The 25,956-nt window shown below is 41.7% G+C and overlaps 1 protein-coding gene across 2 annotated transcripts in view; it reads left to right on the top strand.

Annotated features, from left to right (window-relative positions):
- Positions 1 to 7,433: 7,433 nt before the first annotated feature.
- The window catches only part of Kif21a (kinesin family member 21A), a 115,134-nt gene continuing 96,611 nt past the window's right edge, over positions 7,434 to 25,956 (top strand). For both annotated transcript variants that reach the window (XM_052161278.1, XM_052161279.1), the window contains exon 1: positions 7,434 to 7,621. In XM_052161278.1, coding sequence (XP_052017238.1) covers positions 7,578 to 7,621 — 44 coding nt within the window. In that variant the 5' untranslated portion in view covers positions 7,434 to 7,577. The remainder of the gene's footprint in view (positions 7,622 to 25,956) is intronic.

Here is a 25,956-nt window from a genome sequence, read left to right as displayed (position 1 = left end):
GGATAGGCTCAGCCTGAAAGCTGTGGTTCTCTACACCAGTGTACCTCGAAGCAGGCCAGCTCTTTCAAGAGGAAATTAGGAAATAGATAAGTTTAGAAGAAAAATCAACGCAACGGGAGAAGAATGATGGATTGATGCATAAATAAGAGGTAAAGGAAGTTTTTTTTTTTAAATCAAAATCAGATAAAATTATCTTTTAGCTATTCAGCTCTACGTTAGTACCCTTCCCCACTCCTCAACCCCCCAAAAACATACAACCCTCCTTCCTCCAAGAACCAGGTTGTACTGAATGAGTATCTCCAACTGCCAGTCAAGTTTGGTCCTGCACAGTTAGTAAGAGAAGGGGGGAAGCATGCCTCTTAAGGGCTTGGCTCTAAGCCAGCATGACTCAATAGCTATAATTTGCATTTGAATGCAATTAACTGGGCCAGTGCTTTGGGGTAATCAGGCTGTCTGCAATACACATGCTGGAAACTCAACAAAAGTCCAAAACACTTACAGGGGGTTTTGTTCTTTGAATTTCCCTGAGATACGTGGGTATCTTAGGTATAATTTTCAATTTAGAAATTATCCAAACTTTATTTTTTTTTAGATCTTTTTAATTAAAGGAAGTTTAGTTAGTTGCCATTTTTCCCCCCTTAGGAAAATAATTTGAACACTTTAGCAGAAGTGATCTACAAACTTCCAGCAATATAAATAGATGTAAAAGAAAAAGGAAAAAGAGAAATTCCCATTAATATTAAAAATAGAGATGAGAAAATGTCAACATGGTATATAGATAAAATTTTCAGTAATGTCCAGATTTATTAAAAAACAAATTAGCATAATTGGGTAGGTGGTGGAGGTAGGAAGACATGGAGTTCAAAGTGATCTTTACTTATATAGGCACTTTGAAGCCTGACTGGCTTGTCTATCCCAGACCTTGTGTCAGAACCACAAAATGTAGGTGGCAAAAACATGCTAACAATTGCTTTTCTGGGGCTGGAGAGATGGCTCAGTGGTTAAGAGCACCAACTGCTCTTTCAAAGGTCCTGAGTTCAATTCCCAGCAACTACATAGTAGCTAACAACCATCTGTAATGGGATACTGTGCTCTCTTCTGGTGTATCTGAAGACAGCTACAGTGTACTCATATACACAAAATAAATAAATAATTCTTTAAAAAAATACAATTGCTTTTCTACAAAATGAATGACTCCTTCAAGAATTTAAGCTAACCCTTTTCTTAACTTTCAGCATGCAATTTTCATAAACAGCAACTGACATGGTAGGATATGATTTTTCTAGACCCCAAAAGAAAAGAAAAGAAAAGAAAAAAAAACACATCATGAATCTAATTTTGGAGAATTAAAAGCCCTGGCCAGGGAGTTATGTTACCTGGATTTTTATTTATTGCAGTCTACCTACCAGTAATTCATTGTGTAACTCCTGTGTTAGGTGAGGATTGTGGGGAAGTTGAGGGGTAGCGACGGAGACCGCCTTCAGTTCTCCTCTTATGTAGGATGAGCAAACGGAGGAGGATTGAAATCTAAGATGGTTTTGATCTCTGAAGTGTGCTGGTTTAGAAGTCAGGTGCCCTGGTTTCCTTCCTGAGCGTGCGGACCCTCCCATTTTCAGACGCTGTGGTCTGGAAGCAGTCTTCTGAGAATTACAACCAGGAGGCAACTGCTGCTTTACTATGGGAAAAAAAAAGTGTTCTGTGTTGACATCAAAGCACGCCCTTCTTCTGGAAACCACTGATTTACTTGTTCAACCGATAAGTACAAGCTGCCCTCTTGGGTATCCTACAAGTTCTGCCCTTCATTGTTAACCTGGTGGAAGAGTTAGAAATGATCATTACCACAACAAAGACAAAAGGAAAACGTGGTACAGATCTGGCAGAAGAAAAAGTCTTGGAGGGGCTGGAGAGTAGGCTGAGCGGTTAAGAGCACTGACTGCTCTTCCGAAGGTCCTGAGTTCAAATCCCAGCAACCACATGGTGGCTCACAACCATCCGTAATGAGATCTGACTCCCTCTTCTGGTGTGTCTGAAGACAGCTACAGTGTACTTAGATATAATAATAAATAAATCTTAAAAAAAAAAAAGTCTTGGAAGTGATTGGAGAAGAGGGGCGGAGTTAGCGAGGACTGATGTAGGCCTTGCTTGTGTTTTGTTTTCAGTTGAACCTGAAATATAGATATGGTTTTGATAAATAAAAGTTGTTGAAAAGCCATCGTTTCCTGCATATATGTAATGCAGACATCATAGTTATATGTTTATATGTACATTCTAGAGTCATGGAAAAAATGAATGCATTTCAGTACTTAGTGCAGTACACACAGTACACGTTGTTACCGTTGGAAAAAAGTTACATAAGGAGAACCATCCAGGGAGAGCAGATTTGCTGTTGCTGTTGTTGCGACATTAAATATTAGCTTGTTTAAGATTTTTTTTTAACCCCAAATGTTTCTGGGCAGATGGTTGTCTAGACACGCTTTTTCAAAACCAGTTGTTTGCATATGGAGTTATAATCAGAAGCTAAAAAAAAAAAATCTCTTTTGCTTGCAGCCAAAAGGAAGAGTTGAATAACTTTTAATGAGTGATTAGAATGTGGAAATCAAAAAAACAGAGGAGATGGCCTAGAGGGAGAAATCTCGTGAGGCTGCTGCTGCTGCAGAGTGCTGTGGCTTCTCTGTGGCTTCTCTGTGGCTGTCTGTACAGGGTGCTCTGGAAGATTCTCCCCCTGTTAGACAGGTGCGCCTTCTCTAATGTGACCTTAGAATTACCCAAAGGCCACCGCCTTGCGTGGTTGTTTGGATGTCTCGACCTCTGGAACAGCAAGAAGTAAATTTATTATTTATAAGTTATGGAGTTCTGTATTTGAAAAGACACTTATAATAAAACAGCAGTCTGTTGTGCGCCTATAGGGAGCTAGCAAAATGAGGCTCCTTTGGTAACCAGAACGGCTCCTCTAGAAGACAACTCATATCTTATACACAAGAAGCTGAAATGTAGAGGCTTGCCTATCTTGGCCAAAGCTGCATAATCACACAGCTAATATTAAGCGACACCTATGATTTCACATTCATCTATAGCTGGCGGATCTATAAAATAGCCATAGAAAGACTGATGAGTAAACCGGAAACCATCACTCCTATCTTGAAGCAAACATTAGAAATGGAGGGAAGGAGACAAAAAATAACAAAGCCAGGAGAACGTCAGTCGTCTAGTGATAATGACCAACAAGAAACAAACCATTGAGCATGCAGGAATTTAGCACCAGCCCCCTCCGTGAGAGGTCTGTCCAGTCACTCAGAGAGAATCCTATCCTTAGAAGCGCTTCCTGGTTTAGTGCTCCTTTGTCTTGTGATTCTTACTTTTATCTTGACGCTGGTGTTTTGTTGAATGAGGCTTGATGAGCCGCCCGTAGGTGAGCAGAGTAATATGAATATGTAGCAGGCATGTCCTCGGGTTCTTGAGGCTCTGTTCTTAGGTAGCATTTCCTAACCTCTCCTAAGCCTAGAGTTCTGCAGGTAACAAAGCTCCCCTGGAGAGTTCAGTGAGATTCACAGTCAGGGAGGGGAGGAGGGATACACGTGTGCAGTTGAGGAAGAATTTGACATTCCAACACAACTGACACTAAAGAAACCAGCAGTACACCCCCCACCCCCCACCACTTTTTTTTCTTCCGAGTCAGGGTTTCTTTGTGTAGCCCTGGCTGTCCTGGAACTCACTTTGTAAACCGTCTCTGCCTCTGCCTCCCAAGTGCTGGGATGAAGGGCAAGCGCCACCACTGCCCGGCAGCCATACTTTCTTACACTGGGAGTCAACCACTGGCTTGGGCAACGCTGAACGAAAGGGAAGGGAAGGATAGTTTTTCTCCACAGTCCTTCCGCTGTTCATTTTAACACATACATATGTAGGTGGGGGGTAAGTATGTGTGCGTCTGAGTGCCGGTATCGGTAGCCTCAGAGTTGAATGGACCATGTCAGGTTCCCTGGGAATGCCATTACAGGCAGTTGCGAGCCTCCTGGTCTGGGGGCTTGGGAAGAGATTGCACAAGCTGTTTACCGCTGAGCCTGCTCACTAGCGCCCTCATTTCCTGTGTACAAGTGTTAATCCCAAAGATGTGAGAAGAAAGACCACAGACCCAACTAGCTCATCATGGCCAAATTAATTGAAGCAAGCCTTTTTTTTCCTTGTACACAGGCTGCCTCCCTCTAAGGTGGGGCTCAAGAGGTGGATGTGAGCAAGGTGAGGTTTTTCATTGCTCAGAGGAAGGTTTCCAAATGGGGCATTTAGTGGGCAAAACAGGTGGGGTTGCAGGAAGACATGCTTGCAAGATGGTCATAAGGTAGTTATGACAACAGGTAGTCCTTTGAAACAATGGTAGGGTGGCTAGATGGTTAAGGCAGCTTTCTGAAGCAAAGGCATGGTTTGTAATTTCCCGGAACAGACAGCTCAGGACCATTTGGAGTTATGGTCACGGGCGGAGCACAGCTCAATCCTTGAGAAACAGATTGCATCATAATCAGGAGCCTACTTTGTCTTTACTATAAGATGCCTTTCAAGTCCAAGAGGCTGGTTCATCACAACCCTCAGTTAGTAGAATGGAGATGTACTAAGAAGTGAAAGACCTCAGTTGTAGAGCACACACCACATACCACAAGCCCTGGGTTTGTGCTCTGGGACGGACCTCCCCAGTCCCAAGTTGATATCCCAATTTCCGAATTACTCTTGTGCAATGTTCCTACTGTTCACTTAAGAATGAATGAAATATGCATTTGTATGTGAAGTTATAAATAGGAATTGTATAGTTTTTATGATTTCACGTGCATCAAATGGTTTTGTATTCCCATTTGAGCTGGCAGTGCATGATATGAAGAGGAATAATAAAATTGATGGAAATAATATAAACATTTTACTGAATGGAGAAGAACTATGTTTCTTTACAAATGAAACATGGGAACTAAATAGATCTTAGAAGGAGAAAGCCTCACATTTTCATCCATTCAATAGCGTTTTATCCTCTAACACAATTGTCATTTATAGATTATGGTTATGCATTAATAATGAAAATCTATAAGTTGACCCTTGCTAAGTGGTGCTACTTTGCAGTGAGTTGTTAGGAAAGCCTCTTTGGGGAAGCTGCAGTTAAGCTGATATTGAAATATTAAAAAAAAAAAAAAGAGGCCATGAAAAGACTTGGGAAAGAACATTCTAGGTAAAGGGAATAGCTAACTCTAAAGACCCCCAGAAAGCAAACAAAGCTATGGTGTCCCAGAACCAGAAGATCCACATCCCCAAAAAGCAGTAGTTAAGGAGCAGAGTGGTTAAAGATGAGGCCAGAGTGTGAAGGGCCCAAGTCTAGAGGAATTTAAGCTCTTCGTGTTAGGTAAGCATTGGAAAGTTTCAGGTCACAGAACGAGAGGAATGACTTATGTCATACTGTTAGTATGGAGGTAAGAGAGGACTCTGGGAGCCCACCCTGGGCTTTTCATATTGTAGAATCTACCCTTTTCTGTAGCATCTGTTATCGGCCTATCATAATTTCTAATGATACAGACTTTCAAATAGTTAATTCTTCGTAGTCGTGGCATTGGCTTATTCTCCGCATCACTAGGGTCTAGTGCTATTTGCACACAGCAGCCATCTCCTAAACATTCAGTGAATAAATGTTCGGAACAAGATTTAAACCCTTGCATGTAAAAGCTCCCACTTTGGGATTTTTTTTTTTAATGTAAGGTTGTATTAATTAGAGGAATTACAAGGAAATAATATTTATGAAGAAATCTCAAAAATACTATTCAATCAATCAATTATAACCATCAATTTTAGGACATTCAGCATTTGGAATTTGAAGTTTTGCATGGCCTTCACCTGAAGCCACGCTATTCAGCCAGATGTTTCAGTCTGGTGGCTTGGGACCAGAGATAGCCAGACATAATTTGAGGTTGTTTTTTTTGTTGTTGTTGTTGTTGTTGTTTTTTTTTTTTTTTTTTTTTTTTTTTGGCATGGTGTGTGAATATCGTGCTGAGTTAGTTGTTAATCTTTAAAATTAAGGTGTTTTCACATAAAGATTTGATTTTCCTCTTTCACTTGAGGAACGACAAACGCACAACCGAACCAAACGTGTGGCTGCACAATATCTGCAATCCAGTAGATCTAGTCCAGACAGAATGCGGACAGCTACTTCCTTAGGCAGGGCCTGCCTTCCCTGTTTTATTTTATATAGTCTCCACTTTGCTTCCTCCACTCCCTTAAGTCACCTGAGCAGTTCTTGCAGCATATGTTTTGTGACAGCTCTTTTTGCGAACACATAGGTACTGTTGCTATCTAAAGTGAAGACTTTGAAAAGGTAATATATGTTGCTTTGTTGCTATATGTTGATCTCTGGTTCTTGTCCTTTATAGCAGAAACGAAGTGGTCAAACCAGATCCATCCAGGCCTGACCTGTCATGTTAGGACAAAATGTGTTGATGAATAAATACCGAGGCTAGGGCACACTCTCCAGGGGGAAGCCAAAGTTGTGAGCTTTGGCACACAAAGGGACGTCACAACCTTCTTTACCTTCCACTTATGTTGTTTGTAACTACTTGAAGGTGGCACGGTAAGAAACAGTACAAAGGACTGTCTCTAAGAATAAATACCATAGCTGTCTTCCCATGGGTATAGAAAGTCCAAACTTCTTTCCTAACCCAAGTTACACTGCCTGCTCTGATACTGTCTGAGAAGGGCGATCAGGTGTGTGATTTTAGCTTATATCTGCTTAGCCCAGTGCTTTTATTTAGATAGCGACATTTAATCTATTATACTGTTTTGTGTGAAGCCACATGTTTATTTACAGAAATGTACGGAACAGTCCACAAAAGATACTCTGTGGCAAAGCCAACAAAGGCTGTTTCCACAGAGCTATCTAAAGGCATGTGGAAGGACAACGGTGACGTGCAGAACACACAATGGAACACTGTTGACAGAATCCCAGGATCCCGGGAGGAGCTTTGGAAAGGCCAGCAGGGAAAGAAAATCCGTTTGCAAGGATTTACCACGCTGCACGCCTCCATGGAAAGCAGTTGGGGAGACGCTTGGCAGTACCAGGGTCCGGGGCACTTAGCATGTGCATAGGACTGAACAATAATGCACTGTAGAGGCTGAGGCGGGGGAAGATCGTTCAAAGTCCCAAGAGATCGGGCAGAGGGCAGAGCCGGGCCTGGGAAAGGGGTCAAGGTCCGCGCTGCAGAGGGGGCAGGTGGCTGCGGGGACGCGCCTCCCGGGGATGGGAGGGGGAGGGGGTCGGCTCGCCTCCGCGCGCGGTGCCGCGCCCGCCTGGCCGTGCCGCCGGGGCGGGGCGCACCGGACCGGCCACGGCTGACGCAGGGCAGCGCGGAGCCTGGCGAGTGGGGGCAAGGGGCGGCGCCGCCCGGAGTCACCGCCCCATCCCGCGCCTCCGCGCCGCCACCTTTCCATTCAGTCGCCCAACATGGCTGGAGCACAGCTCTGAGCCTTCGCCACCGTCACCGCCACCGCCGCCGCCGTCACCACCGCCGTCGCCCGCCCGGAGTGCTCCGCACCGGGCTGAGTCCCGGGCGGCCGCAGGCATGTTGGGCACCGCGGACGAGAGCTCGGTGCGCGTGGCTGTCAGGTGAGCTGCGGGTGGGAAGGAAAGCCGGAGCCAGCGAGCAGGCAGGCTGGAGCCGGTGCGTCGCATCGCGGCTTCTCCGGGAACAGCAGTGGCCGCCCCGCTCACCCCCACACCCCTGCGGATCTGGCGCCGCTCTCTGCACGGACGCCTCACGTTTGGCCTCCGGGTGAGCGCCGCCCGGTGTCCCCGGGAGTCGCCGCTGCGGCTGCGGCTGCCGCCCAGCAGGTGGGCCCGAGGTGTCTGTCCCCCACCCCCCCACTCCCTCCTCCCGGGCCCAGCCCCCCGCCGCGCCGGCTCGGAGCCGCAGACAAAGCGTCGCGGTGACAGGCGCGCGGCCCGCGCCCACTCGGGTCCCCGCGTCGCCGCGCGTCGCGACACCTGGCCTTGCAGGTGTGCTGGTGGGGAGTGTGTTGCGGGACATAGGCACCCACGGGAGGTCTGGAGAGGGCAAGCAGCGTCAGCCAGCCGGAGGGTTAGATGGGCCACTGGGAGAAACAACCTGAGGTTAGTTAAGCACCGGTGGATGTTGACAGTGACATCACACACGCCTGGGGTTGAGTTTTGAAATGCTGGCTATGTTACAGTGTTGTGGTTAGCGACGGTGACATGGATATTCGATGTGATTTGGCTGTTTTGATGCATCGCAAGAACTCCGACAGTTGCTCTTGGAAAACTGCAGCATCATCACACTGAAAAATTAATGAAGCATTCATCCTAGACCAAGTGGATGGCTTCCATCGCTCTGATAACATACTGTTAACTCATTTACAGTTTAAAGCTTATAAAGATAGCCTGTCTTCAGAGAAAGTCAGAATTAGTAAATATCTGCTGTCAGTACCTAAGTCGAAAAATTATTGAAAGTTACATAATGTAAGCATTCCTATGGTTATTTTAGTGACAAATCTTGATTAAGCTCAGAAGTGGCAGTTTTGCATGTTCTGGGTCTTTGTCTTAAAGAATAAAAAGAATGGGAAGGTATTTTGATTCCTTTATTTTGCAAATAATGAAATTACCACAAAATGGAGGTGACAGTTTTACAATTCTTTACACACTCCTGTTGCAAAAAGTACTGAAGATTTTATCCCCCCTTTCTGTTATTCCTGGACTATATTTTCCATTACTAGATGAGATTGTGTTTCCTATTCATCCTACTAACTTTCTTTTGGCCTTAAAATATGAATCAGTGTGTGCATCAGGACCAGGGAAATGGAAGGCAAAGATGGGAAGACCATCAAGAGTCAGCTTTATTAGGACCTCTGATTATGAATGGTGGGAGAGGGGGAGAAGGGCCCAAAACACAGCATGCAAATGAAAACTGAGAGTTTGCTTGTGAGAAAGCATCTTTTAATAAAGATTTGAGATTCGTGTGTGTGTGTGTGTGTGTGTGTGTGTGTGTGTATCTTCCACAATGTCATTGGTGAATTTGTTGACCATTTTATTAAATCTGATCTTGCTTCCAATGGAATTGAACAGAGCCATGGCTAGGCCTAAGGAGGTGATGACCAATAAATAAATTACATTACATCTTGTCATTTGGCTTTCCACTTTCTAGGGAAACAGGTATGAGCCATCGGGGTGGCTATAAAAGCGAACAGAACTTGTTGACCTACATTGTGAAGGTTCAGTTTGGTGAAACTTGGATTTTTTTCCCCATTAAATGCCTTGCTCTCTTGTTAGAACTCTGAACTTACTACATACAGGCTGAAAAGAGCTTATATTCCACATCATTACAATATTTATAAAGTACTTACACCAATGGTTCGCAGCCTTTCTAATGCTGCCTGTGACACTTTAGCACAGTTTCTCATGTTGTGGAACCATAAACTTATTTTTGTTGCTACTTAACAGTAACTTTGTTACTGTGATGAGTTATAATTTAAATACCTGTGTTTACCAGTGGTCTTCAGTGAACCCTGTGAAAGGATAGTTTGATCCCCAGAGAGGTTGTAATCCACAGGTTGAAAACCACTAGCTTAGACACTTTCTAACACATGTATTGTAATTCTGTCCTATGTCTGCCATCCTGATTTCTGAGTTAAAAATCAGTAATAAATGTTGCACATATATCATAAATTAGAGTCAAGACAGTGTTCGCGTGTTTTCAATCAGGTAAAAAAAAAAAATCTCATTCCTCATAATCCATGACTTTAATGCTGTTATTTTTGTGTCTATCTTACTGATGGGAACAGGAAGATTAAGTCAACCTTCCAAAGTTAAACTGGTAGCATCTGACAGAACACAGGGTTCCAACCCAGAAAGCATACATTTACAGCCCAGGTTCTTACCCCCGAAGCCTGTACAGGTGAGAGACAGGACATTGTCTCGCCAAGTTTTACTCAGCATGAAAGGTCATCAGCTTCCTCCTGATCCTGTAGTAAGTCAATTACAGCAGAATGGCCTTGGCAGACTATTCCTATCTTGACTTCCTAGAGGAGAATTCACAAAGAGAGGGACTGAACTGAACTTTTCCTGTGCCCTCTGATCCAGTCTGTTTTCCAGTTGTGGAGAAGTAAATGTTTACAAATGTTGGGTCTAGACACAAAATTAACAGAGGCTTCTGACCTGTCTTTCTCCTTCATGAATAAGGAGGAGATGGGCAATGGAGACTTGGGTTGTATCTCATAAAAGCAAGCACATTTCTCTAGGTGCTTGTGTTCTAGTGGACTCAGAGGCTTTGTAAAATAAGTGCCCGAGACATACACCTTTGGGGGAAAAGATACTGAACAGAAAGTTTCTCACTGAGGGAGAATGGTTTTTATTCGGTTTCAGAGGATATTTTGGTATCTGAGTTGTCTGTAGGTTGTCTTTCATGGAGAAGGGATATGGATTGAGAAGATAATTCTAATAATGTTCAATCTCATGTGGCAGTTGAACACCTATAATATGGTTAAGCTACCTAACTAAAATTTAAGTTTAAATTATTTTTTTTACATTTATCTGTGGTGTATGTGTGTGTGTCTACACACACACACACACACACTTTTGTGACAATCAGAAAACTATCTGTGGGACTTGTTTTTCTCCTCTGACCATGGAGAGTCTGGAGATTTATCTCAGGTTAGGTTTTAAGCCTTGACAGCAAATACCTCCTTACCTGAGCAATATTTTTGACCCAAATTTAAATTTAAAAGCTGGTCCTTGATTCAGTTACTAGAAACTTTTACGTATGCTTGAGTATCTTAGTTACATGGATTTACTTTTCCAGCTGTAAAGTTCATGATATCTAAATACCGATAAACTGTTTCTGATGAAAATTTTGTGTTATAACTAATCTCTGCATTAACGCCTATGCTAAGGGCTTCTGTCGGAAACATGAAAGCTCTTAGCTCAATAACAGTGAAATATTTTGAATGCCATTGTATTAAATAAGATATTAAACTTAATTTCATCTAGATTTTTCTCTTAGAGATGTGGATAGTAGGAACTTTAAAAGCCATGTGCGTTGTTTTATATGTTTACTGGTGACGCCGCTTTAATTGAGTGTAAGGAAGAAGTACCAAGTGCAGCTGCCTACAGACACAGAAAGAACTGCAGACAAACGTACCCTTAGAGAATATACCGAACACTGAGCATTAAAATGTGTGGTTCTGTGTGCATGAATGCACATGCAGGCCCGTGTGAGCGTTCGTACTTGTAGAACACTACTTCATAGCAGTTATGTTGAATGGCTGGCTTAGGTGGACGGCGCTTACAGAATCCAACACAACATTCATCTTTTTCTGTAGACTGGCCTGGTCTACAAAGCCATCTCATCTGAGTCATATTATATTGGATTGGCTGTTCACTTAGCTAGAAATTGAAAACTCAGTTGAACAGTTTAAATTCTCTGTGTAAGACACGGAGACATCATGAAATGATGTGGCCCTTTGGTTTCCTTTCTCTGAAGGTTGACAAGAATTTGTTACGTTTTCCTTTTCAAAAACCTTAGCTTGCAGAATTCTCCAAGGAGTGCTTAGCAGTGGAGTTTCAGAAAGGCCCATTATACTGCTGTATATGGCAACTGAAATCTCTGTGCTTGGCTTCGGCAGGGCTCTAATATCCTTGACAGTGAGTTTAGATTAGTGTATAATATCCAGTCTTTCTCTCTCTCTCCCTCCCTTCCTTCCTTTTTTTCTATGGAGACAGGGTTTCTCTGTGTAGCTCTGACTGCCCTAGAACTCACTCAGGCTGGTCTTGAACTCAGAGATCCATCTGCCTCTGCTTCCTGAGTGTTGGGCCTAAAGGCGTTTCCCATCACGCCCTGCTCAAATTTGTGTTTGCTGTGTTCTTACCTTCCTGAAGCTTGCTTTGTTTGTCTATTTACTTGAGACAGGGTCTCACTGAGTTGCACTGGTTAGTTTGGAACTGGCTTTGTAGACCAGGCCAGGCTTGGACTCAGAGATCCACTTACATCAGCCCCCTCTGTCCTGAGAGCTGGGATCGTTAGTTCAGGAAATAATAGGCAGGAAAGAAAAGAGACCAAAGAGATAGAAGGTGCTATGAGTAGAAAGTCAACGATATCCTTTTATTTATAAAACATGGGTTCATTTTTTTTCTTCCGATAGGGGTTAATAACTGGCCCTCTTTGCTCTCTATTGCTGTGATAAACACAAGGACCAGAAATAACTTGGGGAGGAAAGGGGTTATTTGACCTTACACATCCTGATCACAGTCTCTCATTGAGGAAAGTCAGGGCAGGAACTCAAGTGTGAACCGTGGAGGGACCAGGGACCGTGCTTTCATATAACCCAGGACCAGCTGTCTCGGACTGGTGCTGTAGCGCACCAGTGTGTGGGCCCGCCCACATCTATCATTGGTCAAGAAAATGCCTACAGACACGCCCACAGGCCAGTCTGATGGAGGCAACTCCTCAGTTGAGGTTCTTCGCAGGTGACTCTAGAGTTTGTGTAAAGTTGACAAAAACTAACCAGCCCGTAAGTGTAAAAGGTGTGGTGGAACAAGTTTATTAGTTAGCATGGCACCGGATTTCAGGTTTCATATTTCATTATCGTTGCTGCTTGCCCTTCTGCTGTCTGATTTGCTAATTGCTTACTATTTTCATGAGTAATTATGGGGTAGTGGATGTGTACCAGGACTTTGAGTTTAGTGAAGTCATGAAAACAGAAATTACCCTGGAGTCTAATACCATAATCTGCTCTTTGGTTCTCATTGAGTTTTCTTCCAAACGATGCAATATTTATTATTCTGGATTTCTTCCCTGAGACATGCTACCTGCCTGTGAGATTCTGACTTAGAAATCATTATTTTCTGTCAAAATCATTCACGATCTTGCATTACCCAGGTTAGGAAGCAAGATGCATATTTGTAAAAGGCAATATATACTTTATGCGATTAGGGCAGTTTTAATCATATGCGGCAAATTTGCTGATATTTTAGTATTTCCCTTTGAACTAGGTACTTAGGAACTACCTGTAGTTCCCTGTGGATTAACTATATAATCTTCTCAGAGTATTAAAATAGTTTCCCTTTGGTTGCAGCTTCATTTCAAGCAAATGACAGTCCAGTCAGAGAATATTCGATGATTATTACAAAAGATTGCTGCATGTTTAAGAATTACATTAAAATTCACTTGTTGTTTGTTTGTTATAAGTCATTGAAATTGTGTGTTAAGCATAATTTTGGTGTCCTAGAATTATTGGCAAAGTGGATTTTAAAGCCGAAAGGTCCCTTCAGGAGGCTCGCTGCTCAGGGCCACTTATTGAGAGTTGACAGCAGAGGCCCAGAGACGTAGAACCCTCTATTTGAGGTCACACAGCAGTCTTCTATTGATTTGCAGAGTGGATCTAGGACTTCATGGTTTTTTTTTAATGATCTTGAAATCAAGTAATAAATATATATTACTTGATATGTAATTTGATAACATTAAGTACCAACAGTTTTAACCCTTTAGGGACATATATAGAAACTTTAGTTGGTGCTATTTCCACTATTGCTGGCCGATAGTTTTGCTTTCTGAATCCCATGACTCTAGGACTCAACGAGTAATTTTAATAACGATCCTCTAATAACGATTATTATTAATAATAATAAGGTAAAGAGAGACCCTTGTGACAGAAACCTAGCTCTAAGGTTTTGAGATTCTGTCATATTAAAATATGAAAACATGAAATATCAGAACTGTGTTGTAAAAAATGTAAAAAAGTCATACAGACTTTTGTTTTGATTTGTTTTGCATTGTAGTTTGTTTTTTAAAGACAGGGTTTCTCTGGGTAACAGAAGGCTTTCCTGGCTTTGTAGACCAGGCTGGCCTTGAACTCAGAGATTCCCCTGAGTGTTGGGATTAAAGGCGTGTGCTGCCACACCTGGCTTATACAAGCTATTTTTACTTTTTATATTGAACATATTGATACTTTCACAACAGTCTTAAAAATGCAATAGCTAACAGTCTAATTATGAAATAATTTAAAGCATACACATTTCCCTTCCCTTAATGAATTCTAGGCCTGGGGCATGTGGTTACCACCTAAGCCCCATCTTGGTTCTTAAGTGTTTTTTTTTGTTTGTTTGTTTGTTTTGTTTTGTTTTCCTCCAATATAGTAAGGAATTATCACATCTTCCAGTGATAATCTTACTTTAGGGAAGAGGGCAGGAGAATGGGATAGGAGTGGGTAGAGATTGGGAAGGAGCTCTACTGGGTGAGGATTGTTTGTAGAGATTGGGAAGGAGCTGCGGAGACGGAAGCCCGATGTTGGGGGTGCTGTTTGCAGGTTGCTTCACCAAAAACCGCTTCCTAAGCTGCACATCAGTTCAGACTCTCTCAGCGTTGCTTCAGAGGGGCACAAAGAATGGAGCGTGTTTTGGTTGTAAGGGAGGCCGGTCACCTAAAATGTACATAGCCCTTATAGAGAGCTCTCGGGGCCGCTCTGTTCTTAGGGTCACAGTCGTTTTTCCTATGATGCCTCCCTCCTTCCTCCACAATAAGATATGTAGTGCCTTTTTTTTTCTTTTATAAAGAAGGTGGTAATGTTTTATACTGAGGGCATCATTGCAATAGAATATTTGTTATTATTGACACGAAACAGATAGATGTGTAAATGTCCAGAGGTCACTCAGATTTTACCCTCAGGGTTAACCTAACTGGGACCGTTCAGATTCATCCTCTGGTACAGTAAGAGAAAAGAACAAGAAAAGAGTTCAGCTGTGGGGGTGGAAAGATAAGACTCTTAGGCCTCCTCAGCGGCTAAACATGCAAGGGAGATCAAGGATTAGACATAATTCTCCACTTTGGAAAGCTGTGTCTGTCACTAGGCATGAAGGTATCTCAGATCTCTGAATATGGTGAGGAAATTATATATACATATATACATATATATATATATATATAATATGAAATATTATATAAATATTTCAGAGTAGACATTCACATTTTTTTGGCATAGCTACAGAGTCAGCCAGTGTTCCGAATCAGAGACTTCTTCCTACCAGCAGATATAAGAAGCCTTAGGAAAGACAAGGGTTAGCCCATTATTACAGTGTGCTGATGAGTCACAGACCATCTCAGTCCTCCACAGGATTCATTCTAATCTTTAGTGTTTGGATCTCGATTCATTTATTCATCACATAATTATTGAAGATCAGTTATGCACTGGTATTACATAAACTATTGTGATAAACTATTTGTGATAGTAAATATTTTTTATTTACATTTAAGATACAAAAATATTTACATATTAGATATTTTCCTTATTTACATTTCAAATGCTGCCCCCTTTCCTTGTTTCCCCTCAGAAAACCCCCTATCCTGTGCCCCCTCCCCCTGCTTACTAACCTACCCACTCCCGCTTCCCTGACCTGGCATTCCCCTACTCTGGGGCAATGAGCCTTCATGGATCCAAGGGCCTCTCTTCTTATTGATGTCCAACCACGCCATTCTCTGCTACACATGTGGCTGGAGCCATGCGTCCCTCCATGTGTACTCTTTGGTTGGTGGCTTAGTCCCTGGGAGCTCTGGGGGTGCTGGTTGGTTCATATTGTTGTTCCTCCTATGGGGCTGCAAACCCCTTCAGCTCCTTGGGTCCTTTCTCTAGCTCTCCCATTGGGGAACCTGTGCTCAGTTCAATGGTTGGCTGAGAGTGTCCCCCTCTGTATTTGTCAGGTACTGGCAGGGCTTCTCTGGAAACAGCTATATCAGGCTCCTGTCAGCAAGCACTTGTTGGCATCCACAATAGTGTCTGGGTTTGGTAACTGTATATGGGATGGATCCCCAGGTGGGGCAGTCTCTGGATGGTCTTTCCTTTAGTCTCTGCTCCACACTTTGTCTCTGTTTTTCCTTCCATTGGTATTTTGTATCCTATCTAAGAAGCACCAAAGTATCTACACTTTGGTCTATTAATAATAAGTGCTGTCAAGACTTAGAAAACAGTAGGATGAGCACTGGATAGATGGTCTGGTGTCCGCTGAAGTCTGGGTTCTTGCCTGTGACAAACGTTGTCTTGACTGGGTACTCTCCTCACTGACTTCAGTGGGTTCCGGAAAGGACTAAAAAAGATGACCGAGCTGGGCGGTGGTGGCGCACGCCTGTAGTCCCAGCACTCTGGGAGGCAGAGGCAGAGGCAGGCAGATTTCTGAGTTCGAGGCCAGCCTGGTCTACAGAGTGAGATCCAGGACAGCCAGGGCTATACAGAGAAACCCTGTCTCCAAAAAACCAAAAAAAAAAAAAAAAAAAAAAAAGTGCTTTTACTTCCCACGAACATGGAAACATGGAAAGTGGTTTTGCCATAGACTGTGAAAGTAATATTACAGATGAATTTGGTAGAGTGGGTCTTTCAGACTCCAGACTCTAGTGATTGGCTACTCATTCTAAGGTGTGTGACCCATTGCTGCCTGTTTTTGATTGTTTTATTGTTTTTATCGCAGTGAATGGTACAACAGTGTGTAAATACCTAAGCCCCTCCCTGACAAACTACCCAGCTTAACACATAGAAGCCCTGTACCACCCCGCTGTGCTGTACCCAATTTCTCCTTTTACGGTTTAGTAGAATACACCATTTTAATTCTTTCTTTTCCCAAACACAGTCAGTTAACATGGTGTGATGGTGTGATGGTATGATGGTGTGTGTGTGTGTGTGTGTGTGTGTGTGTGTGTGTGTGAGAGAGAGAGAGAGAGAGAGAGAGAGAGAGAGAGAGAGCAAGAGCAGGGGGGAAGGGTTACTACCATACTAACAATTAGTTTTTGAGTTGAACTGTTCTTTATTTGTTTCATGTAACATAAGAGGACAGGGACAAAATTAGATCCTAAATTGTGAATGTTCTTTCTGGATTGCTTACATACGAGTTTCGAAACTATAGCTAATGTATTTTTCATGCTTTTTCTCATTGATGTTGGCAACAGGTCACTACATTGTAGAATGGATTCAAGTATACTTTAGTGCATAAACTAGCAAGCCAGAGATATCAATGTTCCAGTAAATTTATTTGTTATTGTGTATGTATAAAATGATGTGTTTGGATCCTTGGAGGACAGCTTTGTAGGGTGAGTTGTCTCTTTCCAACTTCATATGGGAGCCAGAAACTAAATTCAGGTTCAGGTTTGCGCAATAATTACATTTACTGAGCAAGGGCCTTTAGCCTCTGAGCTGTCTGACCAAGCCCTTTTTCTGTGTTCATTTTCTCTGGTATCTGGAGCTGATGGGGGTAATGAGATACGCAGAGCCATTAGAAGCCTTGTTTGTGGACATTTTCAAAGCAGATCAGTACTTAGAAATAGGAAATGCATCCATAGTTCTTCAAGTCTGATTGTCTAGGTCCATTTTAATTTTATAAGGAAACTATTTTATTCAATTTCCTCCATTATTGAAGTAATATCACATTAACCAAAGTACTGCGGGACAGATGAAGAGGACAACCACCGTAGTTCACTGTCTAATACAATGACAGAGTTCTGCTGTATTTCTTTCAGTCTCTTTTTTTTATGCATTTTCCCAACTCAGATAATCAGCATGTATCCTTTGTAGCCCGACATCTTCACTTCACAGTGTATAATAATTTTCCAGAAACTTACATTAAGGAAGCACATTTTGAACACACATGACCTGCTTTCTTTCAGTAACTTAATGCAATAGATGTTATAAATTTAATCAATAAGCGTTGTTTAATATGGATAGATGGTAAAGCTCTGCTGTCTCCTGATATTGTTACTGATGCATGTTCACTGGTGGTAACCTTACCCGTGACCTTTTCCTGGGGTCAAAGGTTGAGGATGTTGCTCACCGAGAATGGGTATGTTTCTGAGAAAAAGATGTGTTGATGGTTAGTTTGAACTTTTCACCTATACCCAGATCAAGACATACTTATGAGAGCATTACAGACATTTTCCCTGGGTACTATTCCAAACCAATGTGGAGCCGAATATGACGGTGATGTTGTAACTGGGCCGGCCATATTCCTTGAAAAGGAGAGTCTCTGTAGGGCATCTCCTTCTCAGTTCAGCCCAGAGAACTTTGCTTCCAGAAGACTATTGCTCACCTAGTCTGCACCTCTCCTGTCCTAAGCCGGAAGTTGTGGGCTACCCATTGAACTCCGAGATTGCAGATCTCATTCCTGGCTCTTTAGCTTCCTCGACCCGAATGTGGCCTCTCCATCTTTGACTGCCAATGTATGCAGAATGCAGTACAGTAGTGTGTTCTGTGACGGATGTTCATTGGCCAGCTTGCCTTTAAGTGGCAGCACATTCTAGCTGTCCTTGGTCTTCTTTTTAAACTAATTTCTTATATAATTAGACCTTACTCCTCCCTCCCCCACAATTCAGTTCTCGTCTTGGAATGTAAAACTTCCTTAGTTAGCTTTGGTTTATAGTTTTCTATTGTTACGGGGTGTCTTATTTTTCATTTATCTTTTACATGTTTCCTGTGACTGCTGCTCTCCACCTTGAATCATTCAGAGGTGATTCCATGATACTGGATTTTTTTTTTAAAGATTTTATTTATTTTACATATATATGATGAGTACTCTGTAGCTGTCTTCAGACACACCAGAAGAGGGTGTCAGATCTCATTAGGGATGGTTGTGAGCCACCATGTGGTTGCTGGGATTTGAACTCAGGACCTTCGGAAGAGCAGTCAGTGCTCTTAACCGCTGAGCCATCTCTCCAGCCCCGATACTGGATTTTTAAGGTTGAGCATAATTCAATACCGGTTTTTGTGACAATTAGTATCTTTCAATACTTTGATCATATTTATTCATTTTAAAAACGTTGTTAGAGCGTGTGGGTGGTTGTCATCTGTCAGCTTGGGTAATTTCAGCGTCAGGTGAATAGGGTGAGATTCTGAGGAGGGCACCTCAATGGTCTTGCCAGCATGTCCATTTGTAATGTATGGTAACTGCTTCTCTCCAGAAGCAGGGGTTGAAGATCAGCGAGGGTGACTTGGGATAGTCTGTTAGTGTGGCTGTAAACTATTTCATTCATGTTCTAGAATTTTCTTCCCTTTCACTAGAGCACTACAAGTGGAAATAGTGCTTCAGTTGCTCAATAAATGTTGAAAGTCTACGTGGTCTAAATAAATGAAAATAATATGTAATATGTTTGTTGTCGGAATTAAAGGGATAATATATTAAACATTTATATTACTGGCATTAGTGTGTTATTTATTATGTGTGTATATATATATGTATAAGAGCATGTCTGTAGGTAAGTGTGGTCTATGATATGTGTTTCTAAATGTATTTGTATAGATAAGAATATGTATGGTATATATTAAATAAGTAGCTATAGCTGTCTGACTTTGGCAATGATGCCAGAAATATACATTGGCACTTAGCAAATCATTTTAAATGGCAGCTACTACTGCTGTTATTATTTTATTATATTTGTCTACTTTTGTTATTATTTTTGTTATTATTTAGTAGACATATAACTTCTCAGAGGAACTATTTAATTCAGTGACGATACATTTTGGTCAAGGTACTTGTTGTGGGGAGTTCTTCCTCATCTCCCACCCTTAGTAAGACAATGGTCACTGGCATCTTTTGTTAAAAATCAGAGGCATTGGACCTAATTTACATTTTCATATGAGTGGGTGCACCTCACTTTGAATGTCTGGATCAATCTTAAACTCTCAAGGAGGTAAGAGCAGAGATCTTATGCCGTGCCAAGCTGTGCAACTTATTGTTGACTATGCCTTTACTTTTAGGGTCTCTCTCTCTCTCTCTCTCTCTCTCTCTCTCTCTCTCTCTCTCTCTCTCTCTCTCTCTCTCTCTAGTACCTATTTTGTTTGTCCTGTCTTGATTTTGCCTTGGTTGGTTTATATTGCTTTTTCCTGGATGTTGAAACCAAACACAATTGATTAAGTAAATACTTGAAAATTTCCTTACTGTGAGGGAAACAACTTTTTCTTATTCCAACCTGGATCTCTTTCAACCCTCCTCAAAAGTGAAAGTTGCCATCAGACTGTGTTTGCACGTAGGTGCTAGCGTGGGTCTAACCTAGGGCACTCTGTACACCATTCCATTTCCATGTAGCCCAGGCCTGTGGCGAGTTAGCTGTCCAGCTTTCTCTTTTATCCTAGGAAACCCTGGAGGCTGTATTTGGGGATTAATGTATACTCTAATCAAGAAGCCATGACTTTGATATAAAAACTGATGTGAGAAACAGACCCACACATACAAACATATCCCTGAACAAAGCTCACTAAACTGAATGAACCCGGATAATATAGTAGAATATAGTATATTAGCGTTAATAAGCAGAACAAACTGGTACTTGTTTTGTAATATTCACTGATTAGAGTTTATTGAGAAACTTTGAAAGTTTTGTGCTTACCTTTGCATAAACTGGCTTTTTGTTGTGGCCTTAGAATGTGTGTGCAGGGACAGCCTGCCATCTTTTGATAAAGCCAGCAGTACGAGGCTAAGCTACTTAATGTATTGCAGTTATTCACTGAGAGGCTAGTATGTCTAGGTCAGTTTTTGTGTTTTTCAAAGAAACATCACTAATCAGGGGTATGTATATTTTAGCTACTTTTTTTTTTATTGTTGTCAGGAGACACAATGACTAAGGTAAGTTTTGAAAGAGTTTATTATGGCTCACAGCTCCAAAGGGTTAGTTAAAATCTATGACCGTCATGTCAGTGAGCATGGCAGCAGGCAGACAGGCATAGTGCTGGAGCAGAGAGCTTACATCCTGATCCACAGGCACAAGACAGACAGACAGACAGACAGACACAAAGATAGATAGATATAAGATAGATAAGATAGATGGATAGTTGCATAGATAGATGATAGATGGGTGGATGAATGGTTGGTTGGATAGATAGATGATGGATGGTTGGATGGATAATTGTTTTCAAGCACTTCCTCCAACTGCAGACCAAGCATTCACCTAGCCTTTGAGGACATTCTCATTAAAACTACCATAGGGTGGAGTGCAGAAGAATGGAAAGGTTTGAAGGCACCAATTTTGGTTCTGTGCTGTGCCTATATTCCCAAACAAACCTCCCCCTCATGACTCCGAGGCAACAAAGCCATGTGAGCATAGTGTCTGCCAAGGACTTCTAAGGGCCAGTTGCTTTCTTCTCTCCTTTTGCTTCACATTTCCTATTAATTCGGTTTTATTCTTTCTAAAATTGACATCTTCATGCTTATTTATGAGTTACAGATTTATAATTTAAGAAACTGTAAAACATGCAGTCATTAAATCAGGGTGTTGGGAACCTTCCGACTCTTCTTTGGTTATTCTGTAAATTGTAGACTGTAGATGACCTATGCCCTCCAGCTCTGGGACTGCTTTTGCTTCCTAATTGTGTCTGAGTCCTCATTGGGCTGCCTCCTCTTCTCACCCTCAGAGATTTCTCTCCCACTTTTTGCTTCTGAGTGATGAGCTTTCCCTATCAGTTTCATTTCTTCCAACCTCTCCTCTTCTCATTGAGTTAGTCAGTCCTCCAAGCTGACTTAGAGTTAAATGGACATGGTGATGGAAGGTAATTGGCTAGAGCAGAGAGCTACATTCACTGCTCAGAGAACTAAGAGAACCAGGCAGAAAAGCCATCTGAATATAAGCTTCTGAAACTGCGCATCCGTGCTACCCACAGTGCAATGTAAGTAACGATAAGTACCATTCACAATCATAGTATTAAAATCCCCATATCCACAGTACAAGTCATGGTTACATATTTTAAGGTGCTTTATATTCAAATCAGTCAGATTCTGTATTTACCAGAAAAACAAACACCACCAAGAATTTCTGCTTCCAGAAGCAATCGTCTTTGTACTTTTTTGAATATTAGGTATAGTTATAGGTGTATCATAACATTTCTTTCATAATTGAGTCTTTAAAATGTGTCTTTGCCAGTGTTAGTCTTTGAGTTTGAACTTTCTTTACGTCAGTTCCCCTGATTCATTCTGAGGTTATGGTGTTGTAAAAGCATCCTGTGGAAAAATTATGTGATACCTCTTTATGACTCAGGTCTTGAGTGAGAAGTGAATAATATTTTTCTTGTGTACACTTAATAAAAATGTACCAAAAAAGCTTAAAAGTTCATAGTATAGCAGGAATTACTTAGTAATTCCTAATATCAAAATAGTTGAATTTGTAAGAACAGTAATATGTCGCAGGATCCTGTCGCAGTTACTCTTTGCCTGATGGCCTCGGTCTCACCGTGGCCATGGCTAGCTCCACGTAGTGACCGATCGCAGTCTTCCCAGCTCTGGTTCACTTGCCTCAGAGCCACTGGTTCCTTCTCAACCATCTATCCCCTATGGCTCACAAATCCCCATAACCCAGTAAATCAAAACTCTAGAAACTTATAATTAATCAGTCAGATTTATATACCAATAAATTCTCAATTCACGAGTTGCCCAAACAATAATTTCAGAGCCAATAGATAAGAATATAAATTGCCCACCTAGATAAGACAAAGTGTCCTGTAATTATCCGTCCCTTATATCAAATTCATAGCTACCTGTGGCTATTTAAAGCCACGTGGGCCATCTTGTTCTTCCTCCATCTTCCTTCCTTCTCCTGCCTCTGTCTCTGAGACTCTTAGCCCCACCTCCCTTTTCCCTGTCCAATCACAGGCTTCTTGTTGTATTAATATTGAAATTGATTGGACTGGGGAAAGTCTGCTACAGTAACGGTTCTTACCTCTGACCATGACATTTAAATTTGGCTCAGACTAATATATGTCACTTTAGTTCATTTCAACTTGTTATTGGAGCTAAGAACAAATGGCTCAACATACTGTGCTAGGGTAGTGCATGATGAATTGCATAGGATTTTTCCCTTAAAGAATTCAGTCCAAGGGCTGGGGATGTGACTCCATAGAAGATTACTTGCACATCACATGGGAAGCCCTTGATTTAATACCTAGAAGAAGAAAGCAGGTGGAGAAAAAGATGCACTCAGCTTAGTTAGGAGAATCTGCATGTCAATACAAGACCTAATGGCTATTCCATAAAACATGCCAAACACGAATGTGCTCACGTTATGTGCAACCTGTCAGGGGAGTCTGCCCTGGCAGCCATTGTGATCACAATAGCCGCCTTTGTAGACAGCAGGAAGGACTTCATATTTTCCATAGTAGCAGCACTTAATGATGAAGTCTCATGGAATCCAGTCTTTGAAATTTCATAATCTTTCGCATTGTGCTTAACCTTTTCAATACTTCCCCAATGTTGCTTAATTTTGTCTCATTTCATTTCCTTTGTATAAATTTTATCATATATTGATCACAAAGGTTTATTAACAACTGTTCATTCAGACCCACAGAAACATAAGTGTACACATATATCTGAGTATGCATGTACATCCTCATACATAAGCTATATATATCCTTTTCTTGATAGTTAATAGCATTTACTGCTTGGTCAGCTTTGATTTGACTGTGATAGACAAGAAGCCTCTGTGGAATCTTTCCAGAATATTCCCTTTCTATCGCCATTTTGATACAGCTTAAAGGTCCTCTGTGATTTGCATCTCTTCCTTCTTATGTATCCTCGTCAATCCTGGCTTCCTGTGGATTTGTTTTTCCTGGGTAGAATGATGGTGTCATACAAAGATCTCCATGAGGGCCCGAGATATGCTGAACATTTCCCCCTGGTAGAGTTCTCTTGTCATTAACAGCTCCTGTCTTCAGTCTTAGGTTAGGTGTGTCTTTCCAGTAGGCTGCTCTTGTAAGACAGTAGCAGACACATGGTTTTCCAAGAGGAAGATGAGTTTTAGAGGAGATTGATGTTTTTGAGATGATAAGATCAATAGCTCTGTGTTCTGTTGACTGTTGCTCTAAATACTGGGCATCGCGATATGAAGATGTCAAGTTGATTTTGGACTTATGAGCTTGGGTCATAGGGAAGCTGTCTGCTTTGAAGATCAATGTTTAGATGGTTGCACCCAGAGAAATTTTCTAATGAAAATTAGATTTGTGTGAATAAATCAGATAGCATGTTAGGGTCAGTAAACAATAAGAAGTGTTCTTGTTTTGATGGTCAGGGATTGACAACTGCTCCACCCTTGTCTGTTTATTTATTTAAACTTTGAGATAGGTTTTTATCTAGGACTCTGAAACCCTGCTATGGCCCAAGAAGGTCTTGAACATCTCCATTCCTTCTGCTTTGGCTTCCAGAGTAGCTCAAACCTGTGTGACCTACCTTGTCTGAATTCTTATATTTTTATAAGAATTCTCATTCGTATACTTCCAGATGCCAGTAGTGTAGCTTCTGTCTTAGCAAAGCCTTCTGTACTGTATTTTTCTCCTCTCCCTGTGCTAAGAGTTCACATCACTTTTACTTTAACTCTGTTCTTTACTATGTAGTGACTGCTACAGTCTGCTAACCGTGGGCATATATATTTAAATTTTATTTAGCCCCTGGTTCCTTGGGGAATAGAGAGCGAATACTCATAACTTTTTATCTGAGTCTTCTAATCGCTTTATGTTATTCTGATTTTTAGATGATAGCAGCATATACCTTTAGTCCCAGTGCTTGGAAGGGAGAGGCAGGCAGCTCTCTCTGAGTTCATTTATCAGCCTGGTCTACAGATCGAGTTTCAAGACAACCAGGGCTACACAGAGAAACCCCATCTTGAAAACCAACCAACAAACAAAAATAAACAAAAAGATGAGCTAGACTCATTTAGACAAGAATTAAAAGTCAGGGACTTTCATCAGGGCTTCTGACTTAGCCACATGTGCTACCTTGATCTAGGCTTTTCGGACAAGAATTTCATTTCATTGCCTTCAGATTGTTTTCCATCTCCGCTATCACTCTAAACACATCTCTACTGATCTCTTTGCCTCTTTGTTCCTGACCTGGCCCATGTTGTGAAGTTAGACCATCTAACACTAACGTATTTCTAACGACTCCCAACGTCTGACTGGATCCTGTTCTTACACACAGGGCCCTTCCACTGTCAAAGGCGCATTCAGGGGCACAGTAGAACAGAACAGCCCTTCTGCTTAACCAGTTTTCTTCATTTTTTAAAAAATACTTAATGCAGGCATAAACTTATTTCGCTGAATGAACTAAACCTTTCTTCTGGGTCTTTCAATAGCTTGACTCCAGGAACTGAACTTTTGGCCTGCCTGTTGCAGCCATTTGTACTGAGTTGCCATTCGCTGTGCCTTAGTTACCGCTTGTGCTTACTGCTGGGTTCATCACTGGGCTTTGTCTCGGACAGCATCAGCAACAAGACATCACTGTGTTCACGAATGCTTAGCCCAGACTCTCCCATCTATTAAAATAAGCATTTTTGTTGTTGTTGTTGTCAATTAATAACTAACTTCACAGTATCTGGGACAATGATTAATTCATGAAAGACCTTTAATATTTGTTGGGGTGACTGAAATATTGCTCTCAAACAGAAAAGACCATTGTGGTGTGTCTCAGGCCTGCTGAAATCTGCCTGAGGCTATGTCCATCTATTGAGACTTTTATCTCATATTCAGGATGCTTTTTGCCTACTACTGTGTCTATTGATTCTGACCTGCCTGCCTGAGGGCCGCTCTTCCTAGGGATGCTTTGGTGGCACCATCATTGTCTGACCCTGTGGGACAGTATGTCCTTTAGGTATCAAGTTGAGTGGGATCAAATGTTTATTGTGCCTGTATAACATCTTCTAATAACAATTTAAAAGCTTTTAAAATCGCTTTTCCAAAGAGTGATTTTTCTGACTGTGTTGGGATTACACATCTGTCAACTAAACATCAAGTAGATCTTTTGACAAAATAACACCAACAGTTATACATGTGTAGTTAGTGACATCAGAGCTGTGGCAGCTCTGCTATGGTCACTGGATAAGCTTTAGAGCCAGATAGCATGAAACGCTTTTAGTGGAAACATAAACTTTCTGTCACTGTCCCTTGCAATATGGAGAATAACATATCTAAGACATTCAGTGAAGGGGTTTG

The sequence above is a fragment of the Apodemus sylvaticus genome, chromosome 17 (genome assembly GCF_947179515.1).
Source record: "Apodemus sylvaticus chromosome 17, mApoSyl1.1, whole genome shotgun sequence".
NCBI classification, from domain to species: domain Eukaryota; kingdom Metazoa; phylum Chordata; class Mammalia; order Rodentia; family Muridae; genus Apodemus; species Apodemus sylvaticus.
This window is presented reverse-complemented; position numbering and strand designations above follow the sequence as displayed.